Source organism: Mastigoproctus giganteus, chromosome 11, assembly GCF_048544385.1.
Source record: "Mastigoproctus giganteus isolate SK-2022 chromosome 11, ASM4854438v1, whole genome shotgun sequence".
Lineage (NCBI taxonomy): Eukaryota > Metazoa > Arthropoda > Arachnida > Uropygi > Thelyphonidae > Mastigoproctus > Mastigoproctus giganteus.
Window position 1 is genome coordinate 5990334 of NC_143585.1, and position 16637 is coordinate 6006970.

Below are 16637 nucleotides of genomic sequence, written 5' to 3' on the forward strand. Positions count from 1 at the left end.
TTGCAGGGCTGAACTAGCAGTTTGGCAATTTCTTAAAAAACAGTTGTGCATGGATTTCTTGGAAGAAAATGATTGTAAATCTACTGTCAACTTTGTTGGAATGTTTTAAAGGCATGGACTGCTGAATGTCTGAAAATCCATTTTCTTCATTTCCATATTTTTTTAACTCAAAATTTGGGAGATGTAAGTGTTGATCAAGTGGGAATATTTTCATTAACCATACCCACAATGGAAAGGTAAAACTGAGGTTGCTGGAATACTACCATGGTGGGAAATTACTGCTGGTTTCTTAAGAGAAAAAGCACACACATTTATAAGGAAATAGAATGCATATTGCTGTCTGTAGTACACCATATTTTTGATTAAGGTATTTTCTAGCCTTATATATCATTTTATAAATGTGACCAATTCAGTACCCCACCCTTCCTCTACTCAGTTACAAATGAGAAAAACTGTGCATGAAATTCAGTCTCAGGCAATTTTATGTAACAAGTTTAATATAAAATAATTTGATACAGTACATTTTAGGTATACCTCTAGATATCAATAATGACAAATACTTCGTGTTGTCCTGGATTATCATGTACTTGCATACTGGAGTAAGTAATTGCCTTTACTTCTGTGCCCTAAAAAAAAAAAATTAATTTCAAGCAAATATTTATCTTAATGACAGCTTTAATTTTCCTTCATTATTATACAACCAACATGTTGGTTATATAATAATGAAGAAAATTTTGATGGTGAAGACTCCACTACCCCACAATGCAAAAAAAAAAAAAAAAAAACACAATAGGACTTGTTATCCCAATGAAAAAAATATTTAGTGAATTCTAGGTGTTAGCAGAATCCTGTTAATTTCTCATCAGTCCAAACCTTTATGGTGGCTATATTGCTGTCTGACAGTATAGTGGCAAAACCACTACATTATCAGAGGTAAAATAATTGGTTATGAAAAGGGGAGGGGAAACCACTGCCACCAAATTAAAATTTTTGGATCTCTTCTGCACACTAATTTTGGTATCATAATGAACAAAATCAGATTGACCGTACTGCCATCCACTGAGGAATTGGAACTTGCATTAGGTGGAAAATAAGTTGCAAATCGCTTGTAACACATGATATGCATTGTATATGTTGTAAATTGAACTTGTATATTGATACCTGACATTGTGTACAGATTGTAAATAGAATGATTACTATATTGCTACTGTCAAATTCCTCCTCTGTAAGGCTTCGGCTGTTTTGGAGTAATTAAAAAAAAAAAAAAAGTGTACTGATTGTCTGTCTTACGAAACTGTGCAATTCTAAAGGAATTTTTCTTGTCCAATAAGATCTGTTTAGACCTTATTTTGCTCCTCATGCAGTATGAACATCACAATTTAAAAAATTATACATTACTAATGAAAGTAATCTAGCCATGGAGGATGTCTTTGTGCATGCTAGGTCCAGATAATGTGAAGAAATTAGGCACCAACTCACCATTCTGATGGGCGTCTATGAGAGCTTGAAAAGACAGATGGATGCCTTCGAAGGAATTAAAATGAGGGACTCATCAAGTTCTCAGCTGCCCAACTCAATGCCAGAGCACACTCTTATGGACCAGACAACCTTCAGGGCAGAATGCATTGGCCCCAAAGGAGCCAGTTATTGTTGATGACTCAATTGTTAGGAACACAATATATTGTGCAAAAAGGATAGGTGGAAGAGGACCAGAGTATGTCTGCCAGGCAAAAGTTGATGACGTAGAGCAGATATCTTTTAAGGGCACAAAAAGTGATATCATGCACATTGGCAATAATGACATTAAGTGTAGGAAATCTGCAGATTTACTAAGCAAGTACAGGTCACTGCTGAAAAAAAGTCACGAGTTAGGGTTCAATTTGAAAGTGTGACACGATAGGAGGGGGGTATATGATGAGCCTTGTCAATCAATTTGGCCCTGGACAGATTGTGCAGGACTCATGGAATAGAATTTTTCTCAGTGTGGCCTGTTCTTGTTAACAGGAGATAATGCTTCTACAGGCAGGGATTCATTTAAGTAGAAGGGGTGCAAGAATATTTGCTGATGCTATCGAGGCAGTGTTAAGGTGGGTCGAGAAACTGCTAGCTTCAGTGGGGGGGGGGATTCACAGACTAAGAGATTAACAGTAGTTGCAGGCAGAGGAGGAAAAGATTCCTGCACTTCTATTGGAATGAGCAGCAGCCTGGAAAGCCAGTTGCTGGGGATCATAAAACAAGTAAATACATGGGCTGTGTTAGAGTAACTAACAGTAAGAACAGGTGCATATACACCAATGCTAGGGGTAAATAAATTTGACAAATTTGAAGTGCTGATTAAGACATACAAGGAGGATATTGTTGGGATATTAGAGATGTGGTGCCACTCAGATATAAGGGGTGCAGAATTAGAATTGGGAGAGTACAATGTGTACAGAAAGAGAGGAGAGGTTATGCTGATAGCTAATATAAGATCTAGGAAGTGTCTAGTTTATAAACTCTGAAAGGAAAGGGATGAAAGAATTGGTCCACCTGATATCAATGGTTTGACTGGTACACGGGACCAAATGTATTGGTAACTCTTTAGGAGGCTTCCAAATCAGCTAGTGTATAATCTTGCTACCTTACTGTGCCAGGTATTGACTGGAGGGAGGCCGAGTAGTGTGTATACGAGGAGCATTGTCAAGGAGCTGGTATATTCTTACCATGTGTAAGCCATATCCAAAAATTTCATTACTTCCTACAGCAACCCCCTGCTTTTTCTTACTATTGAATACACCTTGAATTGTCAAACTAATAGAGTAAGCTTATCTGTGAAAAGATCCAAACACTTCCTAGTTCATTTCACAAATATATGTGGTCTCAATGATGTCCATTTCCACTCAGCCAAACCCATTATACTTTTTTTCTGACGGAATCTCAGTTATCGGTTGATTCAACTACTGCTCACCTCAGTTCCCAAATTATTCACTGTATGATTTCTTTCACCTCAAAGTTAGTACTTGTGCATATGTCCGTTCCAATACTTGGTAATTTGGAATCTCCTCTTTTCGATCTTCTCTGGCTTTAATCTCTCTACCTCATTGTGTCAAATTTATCTGTTGTCTCTACTGTTCTCCCAACTCCACTAATCACACTTGGAGCTCCTTGACTTTCTCCAGTCCAACTTTCCTAACAGTGAGGTAATTTTCCTTGGTGATTTTAATATTCACAATTCCATCTGGTTTCCGTTTTCTAGTCACACCGACCCAGCTGGTCGAGATGCTGAGGCTTTTGCAATTACTGATGACATTGCACAGATTGTTCATTTACCTACAGGAATACCGGACAATCCTAACCATACAGCCAACATGCCTGAACTTTTTCTCACAAACAACCCTTCTAGCATTAGCAAAGGCACATGATGCAAGAAAGCAAGCTTATATAGCATCAGCAAAAAAAAACCCCTTAATTCACCCATCCACTCGCTCCAAATGTTTGTCAAGCATTGAATCTATTTAAGCTATCAACTACTACGAGAGATGGAAGTTTGTTCCACCAATCAACCACCCACTCCCTAAACGCGAACTTCCCCACATCTATCCTACACCCGTCTTTCTCAATTTGAAATTATGCCCTCTCAGGCAACTGTTCTGGGCAAGAGAAAGAATTCCATCCACATTGAGCATGCTCAAACCATTCGAGGCTTTATACACCTCAATCAGATCACCTCGCAGGTGCCTAGTCTCCAGGCACTAATTTGCAAAACTTAAGCCCTTCTTCATAAGAGCAACCCTTTGCTCTTATGAAGAAAGAGCAATAATCTTGTTGCCATTCTCTGTACTCGTTCCAAAAGCTCTACATCCTTCTTAAAATGAGGCCTCCAGACATGTATACAGTACTCAAGGTGTGGCCTGACCATTGCCTTCAAGGGAATAATCACCTCCTTATCCCTGCTAGAAAAATTCCTGTATATCATTGACAAGACACCAGAGCTATTCTTGCAGCCTGTCTGCACTGCTCAGAGAACTTCATATCTGCGTGCACAATTACCCCCAGGTCCTTTTCATTCTCTACCACTTCAATGTAGTAACAAAGAAATGATACGTCACTCTGAGGTTACTGCTTCTCATATGTAGTACTTCACACTTGTCAATGTTAAACTTCATTTGCCAACTCTCAGCCCATCTGCTCAACTTTTCTAGATCCTGTTGCAGCAGTGTACTCTCATTGGTGTCATTAACAACCCTGCAAACTTGGACATTAAGCCTGATATACCATCATCAATATCATTTATAAATACAGAAAACAACACTGAACCCTGAGGGACTCCACTAATAACATTAGTCCATGAAGAGCAGTGTCCATTGATTACCACTCTGTCTTCTCTCACTCAACCATCCCTTTATCCATAGCAGCAATTTGCCTCCAATGCCACACTGCTCCAATTTTGGCAACAGTATCAAAGGCTTTTCTAAGATTCAAATAAATGATATCAAAGTTATTCTTTGCTTCTAGTTCCTTTGTGACTACATCCATAGTATCCAATCAAATTAGTCAGACAAGACTTCCCCTTAACAAACCCATGCTGTGTCCGAGCTATAACTGAAGTCTTCTCTGGATGATCCTGCAATGCTTCTTTAACTAGTGCCTCCATTAATTTCCCTAAAACAAGTTAAACTAACAGGTCTGTAATTACCTGTGTCTCCCTTTGATCCTCCTTTGTGGATTGGGGTCACATTTGCACATCTCCAGTCCATGGGTACCGGGTGTGAGTCCAGGGAAGCTCTTATAATTATGGCTAAGGGTTTGCTTACTACCTTCGCCGCCTCCTTAAATATAACTGGATAGATTCCAGGTGCCTTTCTTGTGTTTATCTTCAACAATTTCTCCTCTACTTTACTCTCAGTTATTACAAGATTATCTAGCTTACTGCCAGAGTTCAATACACCTCTGGCAATCCCCTCCGTGAATAACTCCTCGTGTGAATGTAGATGCAAAATATTCATATAGTTTGTTAGCTACCTGAGCAGGATCATCAACAGTTGAACCATTGATATCAAGTGGACCAATCTGATTCATCCCCTTCCTTCTAGAGTTTACATAAGTAAAGAACTCTTTGCATCCTTTGCCTGCCTAACCTCCTTTGTAACTTGGTTACAGACCTATCTATCATAGGCTTCTGTGTCACATGTTAATTTATATATATCCCATGCATTTTTCTTCTCTGTCACATGTCTAATTAGGTGCCTCCGTAGCCAGGTGGGAAGGAGCAGCAGTGCGTAGCACACGCTTCTTGATTAGACCGGGGTTCGACCCCGTCACCACCAAATACTGAGGATGCAGAAAGGTCAGGGAATGACCACCTAATGCTCCTAAAAAAAAAAAAAAAAAAAAAAAAAACAACATGTTTAATTAGTTCAACTGACATCCATTTAGGTCTAAATCTTGAACGATATTTCTTTGTTGGTATGAAAAGCCTAGTAGCTTCCAAAATTAATTCTTTGAATGCTTCCCATTTTGAATTTGCTGTTGGTAACATCAGTTGGTTCCACCATAGAGAATTTAAATACTGTCTCAGACCACCATAGTCACCTTTATGAAAGGAAATTCCCTTACCTTTACCCTTAATGGTAGTTACCTCTGAGTAAATCCCACTTCGGCACACTGTGATCATGCCACCTAGTGGTTCCTTTATCTGCAGATTCTTGATGCATGAAGAATCAATACTGATAATCAGATCAAGAGTATTACTCCCTCTAGTTGGCTCCTGAACATACTGCTGTAGAAAACAATCATCCAATAAATCCACAAAAGCCTTGTTAGTATGTGAGTGACCAAACCACAAATTCCAGTCAATATCCGGGAAATTAAAATCCGCCATTATAAGAGACACTGGCCCACTATTTCTCTGCACAATTGCTCATTATACTGATCAGATTCATTAGGCCTAAAACACACACCTACTCTCATTTTTCCTTTCCAGGGCTTTTGTCACAGCAAACAGACTCAACATTGCATTGTCCACACACATCAATTGGATGCACTTCCTTAGATTTTATGTTTCTTAACTAACAGCATAACCCCTCCTCCCTTCCTGTCCTGTCTATCCTTCCTGTACACAGTCCTCCCCAAATTCTAATTCTGCACTGCTTATATCTGTGTGATACCATTCTCTGATATCCCAACAATATCTACCTTTGATGTCTTGACTATCACTTCAAGCTCATCAGATTCATTAACTATACTCCTAGCATTGGTATAGATGCAAATATACATGCACCTGTTTCTACTCTTAGTTACCCTAACACAGTCCATGTATTTGTTCCACTGACTCCCAGCAGTCCTGGGAATTCCCATTGCCTTGCTTTCTAGGCTGCTGCTAAGTTGCATTTCAATAGAGTAGTGCAAGAATCACTTCTCTGCCAGAGGCTACTGTTAATCTATTAGTCTGTGTATCCCCCCCCCAAAATAGCAGTTTTCCCACCCACCTAAGTACACAGTTGAAGTGAGTGCTCCTTTAGGCACCTCAGATCACAACTTGGTGATTGTCTCTTCTCCAATGCAGCCTTTATCTCATGGCTATTCCCAACCTCGTATTGTTTGGCATTACAAGAATGCAAAATGGATGACCTGCGAGATTCCTTTTCCTCGGTCAGATTACTGTTTCAAAACTTCTGATGTCAACATTTGCTCAGATTGTGTCAGTGAAATTATTCTTGTAGGAATGGAATCCTTTATTCCACACTCCACTTTAAAATCTCGTCTCTTATCTAAACCTTGGTTTTCCAATAAATGTGCCACGGCTGTTCAAGAGAACAAAGTTGCGCTTCGCAATTGGCTTATTTCCAATTCTTCAGTTTCATTTTCTGCCTACACCAAAGCTCACAACAATTGTAAAGCAGTTATTAATCAGTCCAAACTAGATTTTGAACAGGCTAAGAGTAGAAAACTTGCTTCTTGCCCTATTGGTAGCCAAGCATTTTGGTCTCTTGCCAAAGCTATTGGCAGCAACTTTTGCCCATCTCTGCTCCCACCTCTGTCAAAACCAGATGGTTCTGTTTTCACTTCAGCCAAGGATAAAGCTGAAATACTAGCATCCCATTTTTCTTCCACCTCATGTATTAATGAACTTGGTAAAACACCTCCCACCATTCCCAACACGCTCCATTCAATGCCTCCTGTGTTCTTCTGTCAGAAGTATGTTGACAAATCTTGATGCTAAGAAAGCTCCAGGTCCTGATGGTATTTCTTCACTTGTTCTCAAAACCTGTGCTTCTGAACTTACTTTTTTTTCACTTTCTTATTCCAAAGGTGTTTTTCCCTCTGCTTGGAAATTTGCTTATATCCAGCCAGTTCCTAAAAAAGGGTGACAAATCCTTCCCATTCAATTATCGTCACATACTTCTACCCTTCGTAAAGTAATGGAGAAATCAATTAACCAACAACTCTTGAACTACCTAGAAACCTTCCGTCTGATCAACAATTGGCAGTATGGATTTAGTCAGTGTCAATCCACTGGATTCTGGCTTATGTTACCCATTTATGGGCAAATTCAATGGAAAAGTTCGGTGAAACACAAGCAGTTGCTCTTGACATCTCAAAGGCTTTCAATCGTGTTTGGCATAAAGGTATTCTAAACAAGCTTCCATCTTATGGTTTACCAACTGTTTTTTGTAATTTAATTGGTTATCCAGTTTTCTTTCTGATCACACACTGAGGGTGATGGTAGATGGTGCTCTGTCTTCTAACTTCTCCACTAATGTCCCCCAAGGTTCAGTTCTTTTCCTCTTGTATATTAATGACCTTCCATTGACCAGAAATCCTATCTATAGTTTTGCTGATGATAACACATTGCACTCCAATTTCCATTTTGAGAAACCTTTTCCTGCTCAATCAGCTTCAACTTCTCGAAAATCTGCTACCAATTCCTTAAATTCTGATCTCCAGGTAATTCTCCAGTGGGGCAAAGACAACTTAGTTGAACTCAGTCCTGTCTTATATCTTGCAAAAGATTCTTTTGCTCCTATGCTTATCTGTTGTAGCACTCCAATTTCTAGGCAAGATGATGTCTCTTTAGGGGATTGACACTGACTGAACACCACACAGTTGGCAACTTTTCATCTTCCTCATTTATTCATTCAGTTGCCATTTTCTGGAACAACCTTCCTTCATACGTATTTCCTGAAAATTAGTCTACCGAAGTTCATTATCCCCTTGTATAAGGCAATGGTCAAGGCACACCTTGAGTACTGTGTACAGGTCTGGAAGCCTCATTTTAGGAAGGATGTAGAGTTGCTATAACAGAGAAGGGCAACAAGGCTGGTGAAGGGAACAAAGGTTCTCTTATGAAGAAAGGCTTAAGTTCTGCAAATTGCTGCTTCTGGAGACTAGGCACCTGTGAGATGATCTGACTGAGGTATATAAGGTCTTGATGGTTTGAGCAGGCTCAATGCTGATGGGACCCTTCCTCAGATTTCAAACCTGAGTGGGCATAGATTCACACTGAGGCAAGACAGTTGTAGAATAGATATGTGGAAACAGGTAGTTGATTGCTGGAACTAACTTCCATCTGTTGTTGTGGATGTTAATAGCTTAAATAAATTCAAAGCAGAACTAGACAAACATTTGGAATGAATGGATAAGTGAAATGTGAATTTTTTTTGGCTGATTCTGTAAACATGCTTTCTTGGATCATATGACTATGCTAATGCTAAATTGTCTGTAAATTACCTAGCTGAATATAAGATTTTGGCTGCAGCATAAAGAACTTCCACATCTGTGACGAGTAAATATGCTCACTGCCACAAATATACATCAAGTTGTTTTGCAGTCAGCAATCCTTGTCAGAGACTTCACAACCATAGTGTGAAATGTTCCTAAAAAATCTTCATCATGAATCCAATCTTTTTCCACACAAGGATGGAAAGACTGGATTATAGATAGCAGTAGCACTTTACTGAAGTTATATCACCAATGGAATTTTAACTGGGCCTTTCTAAGCATCTTTTAAAATGAATAAAGCAATATGAACAAACTAGTCTGTTTATGATATCAGTTATACATAAAATTATTCTCAATATAAAGATAATTTGAATGCAAAGACGTATTACTGATTCCTAATAATGTGCAAAACATATGTTTTTTATGTCAACCCCAAACGAGAGGTATTAGAACCTATAGTACTTAGTAATGTGCGTGGTGGATTGAGAAGGTAAAAGAAAATACTTGTTGGCATTAGACTTGAATTTCTATAAATTGCAATTGTCAGGAAATACATGTGAAAGGGAGGCTGTTCCAGAAAACAAGCTGAAAAGATAAATGAGGAAGAAGAAAAGTGGGTCCTCTGTGTTTGAAGTCAGACAGTAAAAGGATGCTGAATGGTTGTAGTATATGTTCAAATTGGTCTGGAAGAGAGAGAGAGGGGGGGGAAATTACAAAAGCCATCTGTAATGAACAATAAACTGGACATGGTTTATCAACTTCAAGTGGTAGGAGGAGTTTAACATCAGCAAATTTTACAATCTGGAGATACAGGTTGCCTTACACTATTCCACTTAAAAGATTCTTGAATTTTGTCACCAAGTACTTCACAATTTTCTGAACTGTCTTCATCTTTGGGTGTGGATTCCACTTCTTTTATTGAATTTAAAATTATAATCATCAGATGGGAAAGCTTTTTTTTTTTTTTTTTTTTATCTTTTGAGAGGAGGTGCTGCTATAGAAACTGATGTGCTGGATGAATCAGGATTTACTAGAGGAGAGAAAATCCATTTTCTATAAAATGTGGACCTCAATTACTAAACATTTAAAATCACTCAAAACTTCTCTTATAGAACAATGCACCATACTTTTCAAACTAGTAAATAGCATACTTTGCACATTCCATGTTCATCTGAGAAACAAATTACACACACAAGAATGAGTTAAGTTACACTAAAAGTGACAATCTGTGTATTAAAACTAGAAAGGTTCAGAGTTGAAAGGATCTTCAACTTAATAGTAGGGCTCAAAGTTGTTTGTTCTGAGGGCTGGCATATGAAATTGCTTGAGTGCATTTTTAGCTATGTGGAAATTGTTTTTATAGATGTGGGTGAGGCTATACAAGGTCAGGAATTTTTTTTTAGGAGTCTACAGAACATACTAAAATGTAATTTAGCTTGGTCTGTAGAGGTGAATAAGCAAGCAAGAAACATTCTCAGCTGTTAGTTTTGGAAATGACAGCTTGAGCATACACTGCAGATTGCAAGGCTCACAAAACTGAACCTTGCAACCTCACTTAGTCTAGTCCAAGCCACACTATCTTATATTATAATTCACTTTTCGAATATTTTTTGATTGATTCAATAGTCAGGAAGAGATATGCCAATCAAAAATTAAAATGTCTTATTCATTTTATTTTTACAATATATTTGTTGATAGAAATGTATTTTACAAAGACAAAATCTAGTTTCTTTATTTGAATAACCATTGTTATAATCAATATCAACCTTTGTGTACCCCACAGTAAGAGGTACATTTCAAACATTAAATTTTTCAACTGCTTTATTTTCCTTCAAAAATTTAAAATTTCTGTCCTACTCTTCCAACTACAACTTTTGTCGAAGGTGGAAATATTTTCTCCATGAAATCTGGACAACTATACAAATTGCTAGGTACTTAAAAATTTTTTACTCTTGTTTATTACCACAAGTTATAGTTGATATGATTGAAAAAATACAGTAATTCACTCCTACACTTTTTATGTACGAGGGGAAACCCCTCGTACATATAAAATAAGGTAACACTTTTTTTTCTTAATAATGGTGAAAGGGAATGAGATGAAACGTGGTGGACAGATAGACCCGTTAATAATGTTCAAAAAGACTGCCAGTGCAGCGTTGTGGTACTGTCGCCTCACAGCAGATTCCAGTTGCAAAATGGTGGCTACCATGCAAGTGTGGTCCAAAACAGGTGTTCGTGAAGTTATTTGCTTTTTGCAAGCAAAAGGGTCTTCACCAAGTGACATTCACTGTGAACTGGTTGCTGTGTATGGCGAAAAGGTGATGACAAAGAAGGTGGTGTGTTTTTGGTGCAATGAATTTAAAGCAGGCCGTGTTGACATTGAAAATCGACATCATGGCCACAGTGTTCTGGGATCACCAAGGCATTCTATTGGTGGATTTCTTGCCAAAGGGAGGGACAATCAATGCACAGCTTTACTGTGCAATGTTGGAAAAACTGAAAGCCAACATTCGACACAAATGACAGGACTCCTGACAAATGGGTTGACTTTGCTGCATGACAACGCAACCCCACACCACTCGTGAGTGGTTGTGCCGTAATCATTGGGAAACTGTTACATCCTCCCTACAGTCCAGACTTAGCCACTTCAGACTTCCATTTGTTCGGCCCTCTGAAAAAACACCTTCCAGAAAAGAATTTCACCACGGATGAGGTAGTTCATCAGGTGGTGCGATGTTGGTTACTTCATGTGGGCACGGACTTCTTCAGTAATGGTATTAATAAACTCATCCATCATTGGGACAAGTGCATCAATAAAACTGGAGACTGTGGAGAAGTAGTGCATGTTCACTTATTTATTGGTTCACTTATTTATTATTTATTGCAAATTTTCTTACCGTGCAAACAGTAATCATGTAATTTCAACTTCGTATTATTAGTCATTGAGAGAAAAAATGTGTTACCTTACTTTTTGGAAACCCCTCGTATTTGATATAAATAATGAATTCTTATTACATTGGAGAATAATTATTTTTTCCTCAAAGGTGGTTCTTCTAAGCAGGCATTTATCCTGAACGAACCAAGAGACTGTTTTTTAAATAGCCTTGCAAATTTTCTTACCGTGCAAAAAGTAATCATGGAACTTTTTTTAAGAGAATGCGCTTTTAGAACAATAGACAAATCAGTGTTATTTTGTGGCAGAAAAAATAAGCGAACATCAAAAGTCATTAAGTAGAGCACCTCCATGAGTATGTTGCTGCAATTTTTGACAGAAATCATCTCTCATTATTCATCTAATGCTCTTATTTTCCCAACAATATGAAGAAAGTGACTGTGATACCATCAAAAGCGTAATATGTTCATTGCAGTGGCCATTATGTCAGTGACAGTTTATCTGGCAGGGTGACTCGAGTGGTTTGCTTTAGCTCAAAAATTGTGCTAATTAAGTGCAAAATCACACCAACTCTCATTTTAGGGCAACTGCATCCAGGAAGTAGCTTCTCACCAGAATGAAATAAATTTGTAAAAATGCCTTGCAAACTCCTGCTCCAGGGTTAAATTTGTGATTTTCATCTGGCATGAATGTGTTAACAGGATGAGATACTTGAGATACAAGGTAAGCTGGTTTTACGCTAAGGAAAGAAGACCTTTTATCAGCTACTTATACTGACAGCATCCATCAAATTCCAGTAGATTTTTTATTTGCAAGTTTCCCTATGAAAATGGAACTTCCTACCCAAGCAGAATTTATCAGAAAATGATCTGTATTCGTTTTACAAATTTTGTTGAGCAACGTAAGTGGTTCTCTAATCAGTATTCTTTTAATAATGCTAAGATTTATGGTGATCATGTGTAAAAGGATAAGATTAGGAAGAAAGAAACCTTTCATCTACCACTTTATTAGTCGTCACTGCCGAAAAGCAGGGTTGGGAGGGGATTAATGGAAGGGTAGTGAATTGTGAAAATTCTCCTTCCTTGTATGTACACGGAAGAAGAATTTTCTTTTGTTGTTTAGTTACTTGGTAATTATATTTTTCCCATCGGGTGTAATGTGTTTATCTTGGTATTGTGCATAGTCTGTCTAGTATGCTGAAACGGTTAATTGTTAAGAAGTTCAAGACCGTTATCATATAGCTATTTACATGTTTAGTGTGGTTATTTTTAATTACAGCATAAGTCAGTATTCCAAAAAAAAAAAAAAATAAATAACTGCCCAAAATTGGCAGACCCCAGTAAGTCAGGGGTAGGTTCCTCTAACATAAACAATCAAGTTGTAGAGTTTAAATAAATTGTCTCATTGCTGAGTGTAAGTCTTTGTATAACTAAAGGTCAAATTTTTGTTTTGTTATTTTGCCATTGATCTACCATTGAAAACCAAATTCTGTCTTGAATTTAATAGGCCTTTAGACACATTTAGTTTGGTTCTTGACTGAAAGATGGAGAAACAGTAACCTAATGTATAGAATTATTTTGAAAAAGAAAATATCAAAATAAGATAACTTGCATAAGAAAGAACTATGCTTTCTATTTAGATCAACAGTTTTTTAGATGAACAATTCATCAAGAGACTAAATTAGAAAACTTTAGTCAACAAGCAGGCTGCTTGTTGGTGCTGAACATAAGATGAGTGATTCAAAATACAGAATAGAAAGTGACTTACTTGAGGATGTTTGTCAATGTCAAAAATTTCTCCATACCTGAAAAACAAAAATTTGTCATTAAGAAATTATATAGCATAAAACATTGAGATACAAACTGCCTCTACTGTCGTGAAGAGCATCTAATCAAGTAAAACACACATGTCCAAAGTAAAAGGTGAGGAATTAACTTCAGATGTATAAAGAGAAGAAAGGGGAATTCTAATCAGATCTTTGTGTGATTTTCCAGAGGTTTCATACCACAGTCAAAGCTCTTTATAGCAACTTTTTTAATATCCCACCATGTTATAATGACCTATTGTAAGTCGTCCCAGCCACTTTCCATAAACCTAATGATATCTTACATTTCTTATAATGACCCTGAAAGATGAATGAATTCTGTATGACAACCCAAAAATTATTTCCAACACACTAACTTGTTTTTCACTCTTTTTATTATAATATTCACACTTTAAAATGAAGTAATTCTAATTTATTGAGGCTCATTGGCAATTTCTCACATTTGGTGTAATGGTAAGTTTGACTACAAGTTCATTTAATTATACTCTATGTTCATTACCAATCACAAATAAAAGTAAGATTTTACAAGTTGCAGATGACGGTGCGCATTCTAAGACTGCCATCACTAAACAGCTTGACATTCTGAGTACACTGTTCACCACTCTGAAAGATCAAAAAAAGATAGAGCTTAGAGAAATCTACTGCACCAAATAGGATCAGATTGTGAAAGGTAAAGTATTTGGATATTCAAAAGGTACTCTTGGAATGGCTAGTGATGCAAAAAATGTTTACTTCTTCAAGAGGAGTGTTTCCATTCACAATGGGTTTCCTGAGCCTACAAGTTATTTTTTGGTAGGAATTCTTTCACGCCATAAAATTGCGGTTCAAGGTGTCTTGGTCAGTTAAGCCTCAGGCATTCAAGCACTCCCGTACTCCATCCATCCATGTCTTCCTCTTCTTCTTCCAGGAGGTGTCCATTCCAGCATAGCCTTTGGATATCTGGTTTCTTGCATCTATTTTATATGTCCATACCATGTTAAATGCTTTTCTTTGATAGTGTCAATAATATTCTTTTCCACTTCCATTTTCTCTCATATGTCTTCATTCCATTTTCTGTCTCTTCTAGTTCTTGCTGAGTGTCTCCAAAAATCCATTTCTATGGAGAGCAATGTGTTTTCCACTTGCCTATTCAATGTCCAGGTTTCCGTTCCATACAATAGAACACTTTGTACAATCGTTTGAAATATAGATTTCTTTGTTTTATTTAGGATATTTCTGCTCCACAGAACAGAATTTAACATGCCGATAGCCTTTCTGCCATCTGCAATTCTCTTATTGATCTCTGCTTGGGATGATCCATCACTTTGTAAGATTGATCCCAAATATTTGAATTTATCGACTTGTTTGATTTTAAAACCTGCAATATTTAGAATGTGTCCTGATCCTGAAGACAACATTTCAGTCTTGCTAAAATGTATTTTTTAGACCCATTGTTTATATTCTTCAAACAATTGACGATACGCATAGTCGTCAATGCAAAAAAAGTAAACTGTGAATATAGGTGTTCTTATTAATCAGCAATCCCATTTTATTGCATTTTTTTGACCAGGATCTTAGGCAGATGTAGATATAAATTTTGAAAAGTGTTGGTGACATGCAACAGCCTCCTCCTCCAGATCCAGGTGATTTGCCATTCCTTCCTTCAGCAAGGGTTCCACTTCCCTAACAGAAATTTTTAAGCCAGAGTCTTCTACACCGAAATCCTCCACCATCCTGAACGCTTCCCAGTCTTCTTTTAAGAGTCCTTCATAGTACTTCATCCAGTCTTTCAAAGGTATTAATTGCAAGCCAGCATTGTGTTTATTCTGTTTTCTCAAGTCTTTAAGGACCTTCCACGATTCCACGTGGTGTCACATAGATATAAGGAATGCTGAACTGGAATTTGGGGAGTACAATGTGTCCAGAAAGGATAGACAGGATAGAAAGGGAGGAGGTGTTATACTGTTAATTAAGAAAAACATAAAATCAAAAGTAGTGCATCCAGTTGATATAGATGAACAGTGCACTGTTGAGTCAGTTTGGTGTGACATAAGCACTGCGAAAGCAAAAATAAGAGTAGGAGTGTGTTATAGGCCTAATGACTCGAATGAGTACAATGAACAATTGTACAGAGAAATAGAGTGGGCTAGTAAATCGGAATGTCTTATAATGGGGGATTTTAACTTCCCAGATATTGACTGGAACTTGTGGGTTGGTCACTCACACACTAGTCAGACTTTTGTGGATTTATTGGATGATTGTTTTCTGCAGCAGCATGTTCGAGAGGCAACCAGAGAAAGTAATACTCTTGATCTGGTTATCAGCAGTGATCATTCGTGTATTAAAAATTTGCAGAAAAAGGAACCACTAGGTGGCAGTGATCACAATGTACTGACGTGGGATTTAATTAAAGATTTAATTACCATCAGGGGTAAAGGAAAGGGTTTTTGCTTCCGTTTATCCCACTGTACAGAATTTAAAAACTGTCTCCGACAGTTTTTAAATTCTGTACAGTGGGATAAACTGACAATGTTACCAACAGTAAAATCTAAGTGGGAAGCATTCAAGGAATTAATCGTGGAAGCTACTAAAAGTTTCATACCTATTAAGAAATATTGTTCAAGGTTTAGGCCTAAATGGTTACTAATGAACTAATGAGACTCGTAATAGAGAAGAAAAATGCATGGGATGCATAAAAATTATCAAGCGACTCAGAAGCCTATGGCAGATATAAGCTAGTTTGTAATCAGGTCACAAAGGAGGCTAGGCAGGCGAAGGCAGATTACGAGAAATCCTTGGCAAAAGATGCTAAGAAAAATAGCAAGGATTTCTTTACTTATATAAACTCTAAAAGGAAGGAGATGAATCTGATTGGTCCACTTGACATCGATGGTTCGACTGTTGATGATCCTGCTCAGATAGCAAACAAACTGAATGAGTATTTTGCATCTACATTCACACATGAGGAATTATTAAAGTTTGAAAATGGCAGAAGGTTATCAAATTGTAGCAGGATATTTAATGATTTTGTAATAACTGAGAGCAAAGTGGAGGGGAAATTGAAGTTAAACACAAGAAAGGCACCTGGTGTGGATGGGATCTATTCAGTTATATTAAAGGAGGCGGCAAAGCAACTAAGCAAACCCTTAGCCATAATTATGACAGCATCCTTGGACTCAGGGGAGTTTCCCACTGACTGGAGATGTGCAAATGTATCCCCAATTCACAAAGGGGGATCAA

At 37.5% G+C, this 16637-nt stretch overlaps 1 protein-coding gene across 1 annotated transcript in view; it reads right to left on the reverse strand.

Moving 5' to 3' along the window:
• Window positions 1–477: 477 nt before the first annotated feature.
• Archease (protein archease) overlaps window positions 478–16637 on the reverse strand; it is a 57405-nt gene continuing 41245 nt past the window's right edge. Inside the window, exons 5-6 of the mRNA XM_090384744.1 lie at window positions 13361–13397; window positions 478–626 (exon numbers count right to left, since the gene is read on the reverse strand). Of these exons, the coding sequence (XP_090240870.1) occupies window positions 537–626; window positions 13361–13397 (127 nt within the window). The 3' untranslated portion in view covers window positions 478–536. The remainder of the gene's footprint in view (window positions 627–13360; window positions 13398–16637) is intronic.